Below are 16,737 nucleotides of genomic sequence, written 5' to 3'. Positions count from 1 at the left end.
TTCTCCAGGGGATCTTCCCAACCCAGGGATCAAACCCAGGTCTCCCACACTGTAGGCAGATTCTTTATCAGCTGAGACACCAGGGAAGCCCAAGAACACTGGAGTGGGTAGCCTATCCCTTCATTGGATCTTCATGACCCAAGAATCTAACTGGAGTCTCCTGCATTTCAGGCGGATTCTTTACCAACTGAGCTATCACGGAAGCCTGAAAACTTGGATAATATCCCAAATAAAAAGGAATATATGAATCTGAGAAAGGTTGATTTAGTTTCTTTGCCCTTCTTCATTGTCAATCCCTCAAATTAGGGCTTGTTCCTACAACAAACATATTAATATAAACTCTATAAGCTCAAGATCTACCATAGTTTAAAAAAAAAATTTTATAGCTTTATTAATATATACTGGGCTTCCCAGGTGGCGCTAGGGGTAAAGAACCTGTCTGCCAATACAGGAGACAAAAGAGATGCCGGTTCAATCAACTCACTTCAGTATTCTGGCCTGGAGAATCCCATGGATAGAGAAGCCTGGTGGGCTACAGCCCATGGGGTCAAAAAGAGTCGGACATGACTGATGCAGCTTAGCATGCATGCAAACATGCATTAAGCTATATTACATACAGTAACTATACAATTTGTTGACTCGACATATGTATACACTATGAAATGGTCACCAGAGTCAAGACAACAAACTTTTCCATCACAGTATCTATCTACAGTTTCCTAATGTTTATTTGTAATCCGTTCATCTCTTTATCTCCTTCTCTAGGCAAATTCCAACTTGCTTCCTGTTACACAAGTTGATCTGACTCCTAGAATTTTGGATAAACTGAATTACTCAGTTTGTACTTTTTATTTTTATCTAGCTTTCACAAAGCATAAATGTCTTGCAAATCATCTGGATTGTTACACATAAAAATTTAAGTGGTTTTGTTTGTTTACTGAGTAACATTCAGTTGTAAAAATACACCTTAATTTAGTTTACCCTTTCAGCTGTTGAAGGACATTTGTATTGTTTCTAGTTATTGGCTATTACAGATAAAGCCACTATAAAAATTCTTGAACAAGTCTTTATGTGAACATATGCTTTCATTTCTCTTGAGTAGATACCTAGGTGTAAAATACTTAGATATATGTGTATTTAACGTTTTAAGAAACTGTCAAAATTTTGTTTCCAAAGTGGTTGTATCCTTTTAACAATGAAGAATGCTTGATAACTACAGTTTACCTTATAGCTAATACTTGGTATAGTCAGTTTTTGAAATTTAAGTCATTCTAGTGGGTGTATGGAGGAAGCAATGGCAACCCACTCCAGTACTCTTGCCTGGAAGATCCCATGGACGGAGGAGCCTGGTAGGCTGCAGTCCCTTGGGTCGCTAAGAGTCGGCCTCGACTGAGCGACTTCACTTTCACTTTCATGCATTGGAGAGGGAAATGGCAACCCACTCCAGTGTTCTTGCCTGGAGAATCCCAGGGACCGGGGAGCCTGGTGGGCTGCCGTCTATGGGGTCACACAGAGTCGGACACGACTGAAGTGAGTTAGCAGCAGTAGCAGCAGTGGGTGTATAGTGTCATTTCATTGTTATTTTTGTCTTGGGTGTCACTGTCCACTTTGAAATACACCTGATTCAAACTTACTTAAACCAGGTTGATTTATTCTGTACTATAAGCACAAACTACCCACTATTTCTTTCATGTCTGTTCAAACATGAGCTGTCAACCTAGAGTATACTCTCTTCCTCATTCCTCATATTCTGCTCTTGATAAAGGGACCTGAAAATGTTTTACTTAAGTAATTCTATTATTTAAAAGAAAAAGAGCATGCACTTAAACATTTTTATTTATTTTATATTTAAATATATTCATATATTTTATGATGTATATTATATGCTATGCATTTGGTGTACTATATAACATTTAATATTATGCAGCACATACTTTGGTATAATGCATAATATATATTGTATTTTCTAGATGGTATAATATAATATCTACTTTGGTATAGTTTGGTATTAAATAATATATAATATTTAGTATGCATAATATACATTATATAGGTTAACATGTTATATATAAACTATGTATACAAACTATAAGAAGTCAATAGTAGATGTTAAATTATAATATATTATATGACATAATAAAGCTATTATATCTATGTTTAATTATACTAATATAACTTAATTATATTAATATCAATAATTATATACAATTATTATGCAAGTTATTTACAATTATTATATAAGCTATATATAATAATTATATATGCTATATAATATATATTGAATGTAAAGCTATATTTCAACTTGTCTCCTTAATTCTTCCTATATTTTTTTCATTTTTGTCAACTTTTGGTCAATCGTGATTAAACCAACAGGATTTCTTCCTCTTAATGTCTGTGTGGAGAGGACAGTCAGCCATGTCATTCAATTGCTTGTTTGAGTTGGCCCTATTAGAATTATTTTATTCATTATCTCTATATAGGAAAATTTTGAAGTTACTTGTCCAATTGTGAAAGTTATATTAGATAAAACCAGGTAACACAAGCATAAATCTTCTCATCTGAGCATATATAAACTGAAACAAGTCAGGAATTATAGAAAGCCAACTCCTTTCTACCCCACATCTTTACACAACACGGTAACAGTGAGATCTGACCTGAGGGCCAAGTGAGGGCACCAGAGTCGGCTCTATCTTCAACACAGTCCTAGCAAGGTTTGTGCTATGCTAATTTTTACCTAAAATAAATATATTCATGAAACATCCTTTACATTTTTTTTTTTTGATTCACTCTTCAATTGCTGTTAAAGCCATGCTTCTTCCACTAAGCCTAAGATCACTGAAGCTGAGATCTCTCCCTTTTCAATCACTCCGAGGCCCTCAGACTCTTGTATGACTTTTTAGTCATGGTTTTGTAGATCCCCGTGGGGATTTTCAGGTTACAAAACACTGTCACATACAGTAAGTCATCTGACTTTCACACTAACCCTCTCAGATAGCAGAATATTAATTATGTTTATTGTATATATGTGGACTCTCGAGATCAGGGATGTTACTGACTTGCTGGTCCAAGGCTTCCAGCTAGTAGATAGCGGAGGCTGGACAAACCAGAACCCTGGCCTTTTAGTTCAGATGTCCTAAAATCCCACCACCCTACTTTATGCACACATCTTGAAGGCACAGCTCTCTCTTCCATTTCTTACAAACTCCAAAGTGCTGTGTACACTGTCAGCATTCCATCAGCATTTTCTAAATTACTTTTAGCAAGTAAATTGCTAGATAGTTTAGGCTGTTTCACACTTTGAAGTTATTATAATAATCCTAGTAAAATTTTTTTTGCAATTAATAGTATCTGGGAGTGTACTACAATGGTAAACTTAATAAACACAGACAAGCTATAACAACATTTCAATAAGAAGGGAACCGGGTACTCACAAAGTCCACAAAAATTCTAAATACAGATTGCTTAAATTTCTTGGCATGCTACTCTTCTGAAAATAAAGCTTTAGGTTTTACCCCATTTCTTCACTTGACAGTTTCTTTATGACATCTAAGTAAGTAAGCGTTAGTTGCTCAGTCGAGTCTGACTCTTAGAACCCCATGGACTGTAGCCCACCAGGCTCCTCTATCCATGGAATTTTCCAGGCAAGAATACTGGAGTGGGTTGCCATTCCCTTCTCTAGGGGGTCTTCCCCGCCCAGGGATTGAACTGGGGTATCCCACATTGCAAGCAGATTCTTTACTGAGTCACCAGGGAAGCCTATGGCATCTAAAGAGATAAAATATTAATAACAATTTCTGTGGAAACTTAGTTTACTCTCTTAGAAGGGAAGGCATGATCAAATACTGAATGCAAAATGCCTAGCGATGACAAAGAGCAAACTGAGTTGCCAAGAAGAGGCTCGACAAAAAAGAAAAAGACTGTCACTTCAACCAAGATGTCCACTTGAATGAGTTGACCCAACTAAGAAGACTTCTAGGGAAGCCAAAAATAAGAAGGGTTCTAATCTCTGCTTGCCTATTTGAAGTGAAAGGAAAGAAGAGAGGACACCACCTCAAAATTTTCATAACACTTATAATAGGCTTTGTTTTGTTGTAAATGACTTGACTAAACTGGGACAATATGTAAATATTACTCTCCACTCCTACCTGCAGTCATTACACTGAGTGAGGGTTCTGCAGTTCAGCTAGCTCTTCTAACCCCAAGCACCTGGCATTTGTCTTAGCACAGGTGCTCAGTAAATGCATGTTCATGATGACAGTGGTTGTTTAGGGTGCTGAATGGGGAGTGAATATAACCAGATGCGAGCACTTTGCAAGTGATAATTGGCACCCCGGGTCTGCTTGTTCAAACACCCTCGTGTAGGAAGGGCTGAAGTAATGAGGATAGATATTAAGTGGCAGGCACCGTGTTAAAACTTTGACAGGCTCTCTGCCAGTCAGGTAGCAATTCCATGAGGTGCAGAGATGGGTGACGAAGAAACACAAGGAGTAATTTTCCTCACAGTTAACATGTTTCAAGGGTTAGAACTCACCTCAGTTGAATCCCCCAACACCCTTTTCTTTCCCTATGACCTTCGCCACATTCTGCTATAGACAGTCTCTGTACAAATAAGGTAAACGCAAGGAATTCCGTGCGGCACCCAGTCATCATCTGCACTGGGCACAGCATAAGCCCCACGAAGAGAGGTGGAGCAGTGCCACCAGGAGGCCGGAACACAGCGGGGAGTCCCAGAGCCGACCTGCCTTCTCGCGCGCTTAGCCCTTGGAAAGATACACTCTCGACGCGGGTGCCAGCGAGGACAACGCTCCCGCGCGCACCTCACCCCCGGCAGCCCGGCGCGCGAGTAGCGCCAGAACCGCCCGCAGGGCTCCTCCCGAGCCGGAGAGCGGGGCTTCGGCAGCTGGAGAGGGTCCCGTTTCCACGGAACAGAGGTTCCCATCCGTCCCAAGCGCCTCTAGTAACCAGAGACGGTCTCGGAGAAAATCGAAGTCGGGGAAAGTGCCGCGGAGAAAAGGACCACACACCGGATGTAGCTCCCAAGGTTTGGGAAGTGCAACGAAGGTTCCTCCCAGAAAACTGTTGACCACAACTTCCCTTTGGTGAGCGAGGTCTTGTTTACTCCGGGTTTCCCTTGTTACTAACAAGTCTCGCTCCCAAGGAACACCTTAGAGATCTTGGTACAGAAAGAAAATTAGGCAGAGCTTTCAGCTCCTTGATGTGTTCTATGTATGAGGATGGGCAGCTAGGGACAAAAGCGGTGGATTCTCACAACTTCGCTTTCATACACCCCTGAACGATTTTTCCCTTCTCAAGAATCCACGTGGGTAGTAGGTCAGCTAAAGAAATGCCTGCATTCTGCCTAAGAGACTGTTGCAGGCAACGTGAACAGTGTACAGAAAATGAAAATCCAATGTCTTTATGTTGAATTGAGATACACCAAGCCATTGAAAGTTCTTTTGAAAGAGAGGGACTCTGTGGGAGAGGGAGAGGGTGGGGAGATTTGGGAGAATAGCATTGAAACATGTATAATATCATGTATGAAACGAGTCGCCAGTCCAGGCTCGATGCATGATACTGGATACTTGGGGCTGGTGCACTGGGACAACCCAGAGGGAGGGTATGGGGAGGGAGGAGGGAGGAGGGAGGAGGGTTCAGGATGGGGAACATAGGTATACCTGTGGCGGATTCATTTTGATATTTGGCAAAACTAATACAATATTGTAAAGTTTAAAAATAAAATAAAAATTTTAAAAAAATGAGAGTGACTTAATCAAATTTGCATTTTTAAAAGTATGATTCTGATATGATACCCCTTATGTATGGTATCTAAAAAAATGATACAAATGAACTTAGAAAACAGAAAGAGACTCACAGACTTAGAGAAGAAACTTCTGGTTAGAGCAGGAGAAGGGATCCTTAGGACGTTCGGGATGGACATGTACACACTGTTATATTTAAAATTGATAATCAGCAAGAATCTACTGTATAGAACATGGAACTGCTGCTCAATGTTATGGGACAGCCTGGATGGGAGAGGGCTTTAGGGGAGAATGGATACATGTGTATGTATCCAGTCCCTTTGCATGGCTCAGTCCCTTTGCTGTTCACCTGGAACTACTACAACTTTGCTAACTGGCTATGTCCCTGATAGCTCAGTTGGTAAAGAAGCTGCCTGCAATGCAGGAGACCCTGGTTTGATTCCTGGGTCGGGAAGATCCCCTGGATAAGGGTTAGGCTACTCACTCCAGTGTTCTTCTGCTTCTCTTGTGGCTCAGCTTGTAAAAAATCCGCCTGCAATGCCGGAGACCTGGGTTCGTGTTGGAAAGATACCCTGGAGAAGGGAAAGGCTATTCACTCCAGTATTCTGGCCAGGACGAGTCCATGGGGTCACAAAAAATCAGACACAACTGAGTAACTATCATTTCACTTCACCTCAATACAAAATAAGAAGTTCAAAAAATAAAAAATTTAAAAATTTAAAAGTATGATTTTGTCTGTAGTTTAGAGACTAGATAGGAATAAAGGAATAGTGGATGGAGATACCAAGAAGGAGGCTTTTAACATCATCAGGATGAGATTTGGTGGTAACCATGACTGGGATTCGCTAAGAGTCAGACACGACTGAGCGACTTCACTTTCACTTTTCACTTTCATGCATTGGAGAAGGAAATGGCAACCCACTCCAGTGTTCTTGCCTGGAGAATCCCAGGGACGGAGGGGAGCCTGGTGGGCTGCTGTCTATGGGGTCGCACAGAGTCGGACACGACTGAAGTGACTTAGCAGTAGCAGCAGCTGCAGCATGACTGGGATTAAAGTAGATAATTAAGAAAGATATTGGACTGTTCTATACATCAGTGTCTGAAATGAGTCGCCAGTCCAGGTTCGATGAACGATACTGGATGCTTGGGGCTGGTGCACTGGGACGACCCAGAGGGATGGTACGGGGAGGGAGGAGGGAGGAGGGTTCAGATGGGGAACACGTGTATAGCTGTGGTGGATTCGTGTTGATATATGGCAAAATCAATACAATATTGTAAAGTTAAAAAATAAAATAAAAAGAAAGATATTGGAGATAGAATGAGCAAAATTTGCTCAAGCATTGGATTTTGGCAAATTTCTTAAAGTTACTGGTAAGGAAAAGACGAGAATCAATAGTTAGCTTTAGGATTCAAAATGAATGATAAAGGTGTTTATTGAAATAAGAAGTACGGGGGAGGTACAAGTAAGAATTAAAAGATGAGAGAAGTGGGGATGTGTGGTAGGCAGAAGAATGGTTCCTAAGATGCCCCTGTCCTATTCCCCACAACCTGTGTCATGTAACCTTATGTGGCAAAAAGTATTATGCAGGTGTAATTAACTTAAGGAGTTGGAGGTGGGGAGGTTATCCTCTATTATCTTGGTGGGCCGTTTAATCAAAGGGATTCTTATAAGAGTAAGGCAGCAGAACAGAGAGGGAAAAGGCAATGTCTGAAGCAGAGTTAGAGTGATGCCACCACAAGCCAAGGAATCCCAGCTACCTCTAAAATCTGGAAGAGGCAAGGAACAGCTTTTTCCCTGGAGCTTTCAGAAGGAGTCAGTCCCATCAACACCTTGATTTAGCACTGTAATACTCATTTTTAACATCTAACCTCCAGAACTGTTTTTAAAATCTACACCTTTTCAAAATTCAAGGTAATTTGTTATAGCAGTATCAGGAAACCCATATGGAGGGGATGGGGGTAGTCTGATCAGGGGAGAGTAATGAAGGTTTTTTGGATTTTTAACTGAGAAAGTTATGGAACTTTTAGCCATGGAACAAATGGAGTGTAGTGAGGGCCAAAAGGTGTGAGAATATTCTAGGAAAAGGTTGAGAGTATAGTTTGTTGATATGAAACTAGACTTCTAGAAAGGCCCATTGAGAGGACTTTTGTAAAGGAAATGGATGGAAGACAATCAAAAATCTCAGGAATTGTTGGATCTGTTAAGGAACAAAATGTACAATAAACAATAGATCAGGATAGAAACATATGAACCACATTGATCCAGAGGTCTTAAAAATTTTTTTGTTGAAGTATAGTTGATATACAATACTATTTTAGTTTCAGGTATATAACATAGTAATTCAAATTTTTATAGATTATATTCCATTTAAAGTTATTATAAAATATTGTCTATACAGTAATTCCCCTACATATGAATCTTCAAGTTGTGAACTTTCAAAGATGCAAATGTGTATTTACATGTCCAATCATGTAAGTTAGTCCACCTGTCTGGTGTACTTATCATGTTCACACCATCCTCTAGAAGTGGTTGCATTTTTTGCGTACTTTACTGTACAGTATGGTATAGAGTCCAATAGTGCAGTATCCTTATTTCAAGCCCAAAATGTCCAGAGGCAAGTGTAAAAGCAGCAGTGATGTAGTTGGTACTACTGTCCTTTTCAAGATACTATACTGTAAGATTTTAAATGTTTATTTTGTGTGTTTGTCTTTTTTTTTTTTGTATTTGTGTGAAAAGTATTATAAACCTATTATGGTGCAATACTAGACAGAAGGTTGTTAGTTGGTTACCGAGGCTAACTTTATGAGACTTACGAACAAATTGGTCTTATGAAGGTACTCTCAAAACAGAACTTGTTCATATGTTGAAGAATTACTATACTCAATATATTTCCTGTGCTGTATGATGTATCTTTATACCTTATGTATTAAAACATAGTGGTTTGTGCCTCCTAACCCCCTATCCCTGTCCTCTCCTCCCGCTCTCTCCCCACTGGTAACCACCAGTTTGTCCCTTATATCTGTGAGTCTATTTCTGTTTTGCTGTATTCATTCTTTTGCTTTATTTTCTAAATTCCACACACAAATGATCACATACAGTATTTGCCTTTTTTTGTCTGACTTATCAACTAGAGGTTTTTTAATATTTTTGTGTATTATGGACCCCTTTGCCTATTTGATCAAGCAGGACTCCTTCTCAGAATTGTTTTTATAAATGCATAAAATAAAGTACACAGAATTACAAATAAAACTGGTTATACGGAAATATAGTTCTAGTCATGAATTTTTGGAGGTCTGTGGTGACCAAGACAAAAACCCTAGATTTAAAAATTAGTAGAAGCAAAAGTCATTTGTTTCTAAAGCTAGAGTTAGAGCAAGTCATATGGAGAGTGGAGTAATTTCAAATATCAAATGCTGTAAAGGGGGAGGAGGGGTATGAGGATTGAAAAGGCTTCAAATATTTCAGTAAATATGTTAGCTCTTCTCTCCTCTGTGCATAGATATGGTTCATGGTGGAATAAAGACATTCAAGGTTGGAAATTAATCTTCACTCATTATCTCTTCACTGTTGGAGACCCACATACACACCGTCCAGCAAACCTGCACTCACTCAGCATGTACAGCCTTAGTTCACACAACAGTCCAAAATACTGTCTTACTTCATTAGTCCTTTTATTAAAGTCTCAGTTCCTACCCTCACTAGGTGAAGAAGGGCAGTGTCCCAAAGGCCAGATATGTTTTTAATCTTCCATTCTTGTCCATTAGACTCTCTCCTAAGGCGCTATTGCGATAAAATCAACTTTGATCACATCACATCACAACCCCCTTGTATTTTTTTAATCAATAAATTTATTTTAATTGGAGGATAATTGCAATGCTGTGATGGTTCCTCCTCCCCATCCCAACAGTTCAGGTCGTCACAGAGTGCTGGCTTTGGGTTTCCTTTGTTACACATCAAATTCCCATTGGCTATCTATTTTACACATGGTAATATATAAGATTCAATGCTACTCTCTCAAATCATCACACCCTCTCCTTCTCCCATTGTGTCCAAAAGTCTGTTCTTTACATTTGTGTCTTTTTTAATATTTTAATACTTTCCTTTTTAATACTTTGATACCACTCTTTCAAGGATTTGATATCATCCTTTCAAGATATTCTAAATAGAGCAATGGAAGAAGAAGCCAGATCATAGTAGGCTGTGGAAAAAGAAATAGAAGATTGAATTCCCCAGGCTTACATCACAAGCTATCAGAATATGCCACTCATTACCACTTCTTTTTACACTAGTCTCCTAGCATCTGCTTTCTTCCCTCATTTCTGAAAGGTTTTAGCTCCTACCTCATGGCAAACTTCTCTACCATTACTCCTGTCATAATCCTCAGTGATTTGATATTCAGTGATGGTATTTTCCAAATACCTTATCTTTTTTCAACAATCCTGTCCTTTCCTCTATTCTGCCGCTTATGCCCATGGCCATATCTTAGACCCTGTCATCATCCATAAATACAGTCCCTCTATAATTTTGGCCATCCCACTGTCCAACCACCAATCCTATCCTTCTAGTTCACCTCTAGTACCTTGATCCCAACAATCTTGGTATCTCTCAGTACCTACGATCCGTTTATCTTTTCTTTCAATTTCACACACCCTTAGTATCCCCACTTTCATCCTGACAAGATTCAATTCAATTCCATGGTCCATCATTATAATCACTATCTTGCATTCTGCCTCAGCCGCCTTGCCCTTCTCCCAAGTTATTGTATTTATTATGTGAACAATTTTGCTTAGATTCATTTCTCCACAATTTTGCCCCTGTACTCATGAAACTGAATGTGGCTGGAAAAAAAAAAAAAGTACGTCCATGAGGACTAGTCTAATGACAACTCACTTCAAATGGACCTTTGTAATGCGGGCTGGTGTTCTTACTATACTTACCTAATCCATTTACTCTCTCATTCTTCCAAGTGACTATCAATTTTTTTTTTTTTTTTTTTTGGCATTGAACTCTCACTTCTCCTCCATTGTTCTTAATATGTTTAGAGCTTTGCTTCTCTTTTTTTTTTAAAGGAAAAAATAGGAAAAAAATTAAAAAAAAAAAAAAAACTTCTCTCAAAATTTAATCTGAATATTTCTATCCGGTTTAGATAATTTATCTCCTGTTCATAGGGTTATATAGTTCACACCTTATCTAAGGCTAAATTTGCCACTAATGCACTAGATTCTATCTGTTCTTTCTTGCTCAAATACATCACTCTAGGAATTCCCCTCTCTCTCCAGAATTATTACTTCCCCTTTTCTACTGGATTTTTACCATAGCATGCAAACAAATTTCTCCAAATGCAGCAGACATAGTCCCTCTTTGATTTTTTTTAATTATTTTTTAATTTAAAAAAATTTTTCGCCTAATATTTCTTTTGCTTGCAACCCAATCTGATGAGATATCTATATCTGCAGAGCTACCTCCTTCATCCCCTTGAGTTTCTATTTTTATTTAAGTGTTACCTTCTCAATGAAGTCTTCTCTGGCCACTATTTACAGCTGCACATCCATTCAGAACTTCCTTTCCTCTTTATCTGCTTCATATAATGTTAAAATTTTTACTTATTTTTTCATTTTATTTCCATCTGACAATCTGCTTGTCATTTGCCTCTCCTCACTAGAATAAAAGCTACTTGAGAAAACATGTTCATTTATCACTGCTATATCCCACAACCTAAAACATTGCCTAGCACGCAAGAATGGGTACCATAATTATTGGTAAGTGAATAGATGAAATGGTTAAATCTGCTAAGTTCAACCACTTTTTCAGAAAATTTGATGGTAAAGAAAAGGGAGATAGTTTAAAAGAGAAAGCATGGATGGTTTGGGGGAGGATTTGTTTCAGGGTTGGGGGTGGATATGTGTTGCTTTAACTGAACCCATTCTTTTGGAATTAAGCCCCTGATTTTTCCTGATTCCACAGTTCCATATGGTTCAGATGGATCACAATTTCTCAAATATGACAGTATTGACATATTGAACCAGACAATTCTTTGTTTGGGGGCTGTCCTGAGCACTGTAAGATGTTTAGCAGCACCTCTGGCTTCTACCCACTAGATGCCAGTAGCATTCCCCTCCTCCAGCTGTGACAACAGCAAATGTCTACAGGTATTTCCAAATGTCCTCTGTGGGGTGTGGGGGACTGGGGGGAGAGAAGGGAGGGTGTGATTACCCCACTTGAGAAGAACTAAGGTAAATCAATTCTATCCCCAGTTCTAAGCCTAGGCAAACAGCTTAGCCCTTGTCATCTGCTTATTCACTGCTCTGATCTAGTAAGTGGTTCAGCTGAGAACATTGTCCCAATTTGGGCAAGTAAGAGTTAGTGAAGGCACTTTTGAAAGAGTTATTGGACCAAAGAAGTTCTTTGTGCTGGAATGCTAAACTGACAGGGCTTCCTAGGTGGTGCTAGTGGTAAACGACCTGCCTGTCAATATAGGAGACCCAGGTTTGATCCCTGGGTCAGGAAGATCCCCTGGAGAAGGAAATGGCAACCCACGCCAGTATTTTTGCCTGGGAAATCCCATGGACAGAGGAGCGTGGCAGGCTACAGTCCATGGGGTCACAAGAGTTGGACACGACTTAGTGACTAAACCACCGCCACCAGAGAAGGAGGCCAGCAGAAAAAAACAAAACCAGGGAATGAAACAGATTCCTAAAGATATGATTTGAATATTTAATTCCCATTTTGACTGAAACAAGCTGCACCCTTGACCTTTTCTGTCATGCGACATAAAATTCCTTCTTGGTTTAAACCAGTGTGAGATGGATTTCTGTCACCTGCAGCTGAATAAGTACTGGCTTGAACACATTTTGTAGGTGAAAAAAGGCAGGCAGTGATGAGAGAAAGTATAACTGAGGGAGCAATGTCCTGGAAGAAATAGAAAGGGATGAGAAAACTGTATAGTCTGTAAAAAGTGGTAAGTGGAATTGAGAATAAGGATGGATAAACTTGAGAGGTGAAGAAAGAGGAACTAGAAAGCTATCCTGTGATATTTTCATCCTCTGCTAAGATAAGGAAGGTGGTAAGATATAATATGGGGTTTTCCAGGTGGCTCAGTGGTAAAGAATCCACTTGCAATGCAGAAGACACGGGTTTGATCCCTGGGTCAGGAAGATCCTCTGAAGAAGGAAATGGCCACCCACTTCAATATGCTTTCCTGGAAAATCCAATGGACAAAGGAAACTGGCGGGCTATAGTCCGTGGAGTCGCGAAGAGCCAGACACAACTTAGTAACTAAAAAACAACAGGTTATAGTAGATGGCTTGAGGTGAATGAACAAATGAGTTGGAGAAATGAAAATGTACTGTGAATGAATAAGATACCAAACTACATACCAACTGAAAGCAATTTCTTAAGGAGATATCTGTACACTCATGTTCATGTGTGGGGAGGCTAAGTTGCTTCAGTCCTGTCTTACTCTGTGCAACCCTATGGGCTGTAGCTCGCTAGGCTCCTCTGTCCATGGGATTCTCCTGGCATGAATACTGGAGTGGGTTGCCATGTCCTCCTGCAGGGGATCTTCCCAACCCAGGGACCGAACCAGCATTTCCTGTGTCTCCTGCATTGGCAGCTGGGTTCTTTACTATTAGCACCGCCTGGGAGACCCATTCATGTTCATAGCAGCAATATTCACAATACCCACAAGGTGAAAACAACCCAAATGTTCATTGACAGATAATTAGATTTTAAAATATTGTATATACATACAATGAAATATTATTCAGCCTGAAAAAGAATTCTGACACATGCTACAACACAGATGGACATTGAGGACATTATACTAAGTGAAATAAACTTGTCACAACAGGACAAGTAACTGTATGGTTCAACTTATATATGAGGTATCTTGAAGTAGTTATGAAATTCATATAAATGGAAAGTAGAACGGTTGTTGGCAGGGGCTGAAAGATGAGGGGAATGTGGACTTACTCTTTAATGGATATAGAGTTTCAGTTTTGTAAATTGAAAAAGTTCTGGAGATCTGTTGCATAGCAATGTGAATATACTTACACTTCTGAAGTGTACACTTAAAAATAGTTAAGACTAAATTTTGTTACATGTTTTCTTTACTACAATTTATTTTTTAAAGATGTCAAAAACAGCCTACAGAATCTAGAAAAGTGGGAGTAAATCTGTGGTAGTGAATGAGCAAGATTTTATTTTCTCAATAATTTAAATACTGGAACAGAGAACACTGACAGCCAGATTTAGAGTGTGGTAGGAGACAATGAGTGCACTGGGGGAAGGTGTTGCTGGATAAGTGTTGAGGATGAGGGAATTCAGTTTGTGGGTTGAGTTTGACTAACGTGACAAAATGGTGGGCTCCAGGATGCATAATTGTTAAATCAAAAATTCTAAAAACCCTAAAACTATGTCTGCTATTCAAGAGTTCATTAACTCCAGAAAAAAGATCACAAAAGGCAAGATTTTTTTTAAGATAAAATTTACTTGAATGACTAATGTACACATTATCAAATGACATTTTACAAACAACTATAGTTACTTCTGAGTTAAAGCTTCAGAATTACAACTTGACTCCTATAATTTTAAAAAAGATGTGCAAACTGGAATTACTGAGTGATTATAGAAAGGCAAAAATATATTCGATGAGAAAAACTCAAATCAAGTGGAAATAAAAGTGAGATGTTTAACTAAATCAGAGAAGGATGCTCTTATTAAAATAAAAACAGGTTTCCCAACAAATGTATGCCTATCATAACCACAGGATATGCTTCATACTTTGCTTAAATAATTAAAACCACACTATAATTAAAAGTATATGGTAACATAAGTATGTTGATTGCAGTATATATGTCTAGATTCTTTCTAGACACAAGGAAAGCTCTTTTTAGTGCCTTCCTTAAAAATGTAACACTTCAGATATGTAACTGTTTATAGCCATAGCCTGTCTCCAGGTACATCACAGTGAGGCTTCAAAAAGTCCTTGAAATGCACATGGCGGTAAAACTGGGCTCCCATCTTTACCATCATCAAGCAACTTTTCTTTGTTCTGCTTGAGACCGATTGCATATAGGAGTTAAATCTTATGAAACAATCTCACTGATGTTGAGACCATACTAATCCACCTATTGATAGTAGAATGGTTTCTTTCCAACCATCAGTAGGGTTCCAAGCGGTGAGGCATACTGAAATAGATTAATTTCTATTTAGGAGGTGGCATGAAAAGCAGTGATGCAACTCAAAGTTTAAATATGAGTGTTAACCTTATCTTTATATATACCAATTACAAGTGCTAATAACAATGAAGTATCATTCAATTAAATGGTCCATCATATTACAAGAAGCAAATAAATAATAATTAAATTTTGCATTGATAGATATGAATAAAAATAAATGAGGAAGAAATTAAAACAATGGTCTCCTACTAACTTACTCATATATTCATTCAACAAACATTTACATGATAGCTTTACTTTGGGCCCCCAGGGCTTTGGTTTTAGAGATCACTCTGGCATAGTCTCTCCCATCCTCTTCTCTTTTTCTGCAACTCATCGGCAACAAGCCATCTTTTTCTTCCTCAACTGCCACAGCAGTTTTTCTCTGTCTAGTTTATGGCACTGAATGTTACACTATGATATGTATATGTCTTATTTCTCTGACTAAAATAAGTTCCAAGAGGGTAGAGGTGGTATCTTCATTTTATATTTTATAACTCATATAGGAGAAAGCAGCTTGAAGTCATATTTGAGCTTGAATTCTACCTTTGTCAACTACTGACCCCGAGTCTTTGGTCAAGAGAATTTTTTCTTCCTGGTTTTGTCACCGAGGATATTATATGCCCATTCAGGTATTGCTGCTGCTGCTGCTAAGTCGCTTCAGCCGTGTCCGACTCTGTGCGACCCCATAGACGGCAGCCCACCAGGCTCCCCCGTCCCTGGGATTCTCCAGGCAAGAATACTGGAGTGGGTTGCCATTTCCTTCTCCAATGCATGAAAGTGAAAAGTGAAAGTGAAGTCACTGAGTCTAGTCCGACTCTTAGTGACCCCATGGACTGCGGCCCACCAGGCTCCTCCATCCATGGGATTTTCCAGGCAAGAGTACTGGAGTGGGGTGCCATTGCCTTCTCTGACTAAGGTATTACCTTGGAATAATACACACCTTTTACAGTTGCAGTGAAGGCTAAATGAGATAAGGCATGAAAGAGCCTTAGCAAACCTCAGGGGGGCTCTTCATGTTGCCTGTCAACCTTTCTGTACTCCCTATCATTCAGGCTTCACCTATCATGGTGACAAATTAATACCTTCTCCTTCTCCTTCTCCTCAAGTCTTTAACATCTCCTTTTCTTATCTCCTTGTCAGCTGGTCATTTTGCTTTTTATTCACTGAGAACACAGAGGCATCAGAAGAGAGCTTCTACATGTGTTTTCCCAATCACATCTCCGCACCTGCCTTCATCTGCTCCCATGTGTTCTGCCTTTCCTGTTACTAAGGCCAGGCTCCTGGCTAAGGTCTACCTCCTGCTTGAACACTAGATCCCATTCCTCCTAGCTTAGGACATTGCTCCCACAATTTTTCCTTTTCTTTCCCTGTCATTTCCTTCCTTCCCCCTAGATCATTCTCTTCAGCTTATAGGAATAGCAGCTATTTCTCCATTGTTACAAATATGTCCCTTTGCTTCTTATCCTTGCCATTACTCTATTTATCTGCTCCTCCCTGTAGAAAAGATCCTTGAAAGAGAAATCTCCAATTTCTCCCCTTTCATTCTCTCTTAAACACTTCTGTCAGCTCCAATTTGCTTCTTTTCCCCTACACCAAAACTGTTCTTATCAAGATTACCAGCAAATCTTATGCCAAACCCAGGTCAGTTTTCATATTGATGTTCCTTGATCTATCAGCACATTTGACAGGGTCTATCACTCCCTCCTCCTTAACGTCCTCTCTTTGCATGACTCCTGGAACACCACACTCTGGGGTT

At 39.3% G+C, this 16,737-nt stretch overlaps 2 protein-coding genes across 5 annotated transcripts in view; both read right to left on the bottom strand.

Annotated features, from left to right (window-relative positions):
• The window catches only part of CR1L (complement C3b/C4b receptor 1 like), a 72,003-nt gene extending 67,064 nt beyond the window's left edge, over nt 1-4,939 (bottom strand). The window contains 1 exon segment of the mRNA XM_024976607.2: nt 4,640-4,939. Within this exon segment, the coding sequence (XP_024832375.2) occupies nt 4,640-4,939 (300 nt within the window).
• A 9,289-nt stretch (nt 4,940-14,228) lies between these two features.
• Nucleotides 14,229-16,737, bottom strand: part of CR2 (complement C3d receptor 2) — a 49,277-nt gene continuing 46,768 nt past the window's right edge. For 3 of the 4 annotated variants that reach the window (XM_024976066.2, XM_024976068.2, XM_024976069.2), the window contains one exon: nt 14,694-14,948. The gene's annotated coding sequence lies outside the window, so the exon portion shown is untranslated. 4 annotated transcript variants of the gene reach the window in all.

The sequence above is a fragment of the Bos taurus genome, chromosome 16 (assembly GCF_002263795.3).
Source record: "Bos taurus isolate L1 Dominette 01449 registration number 42190680 breed Hereford chromosome 16, ARS-UCD2.0, whole genome shotgun sequence".
NCBI lineage: Eukaryota > Metazoa > Chordata > Mammalia > Artiodactyla > Bovidae > Bos > Bos taurus.
Note: the sequence above shows the minus strand (reverse complement) of the source record. Positions and strands in the feature narration are given on the sequence as shown.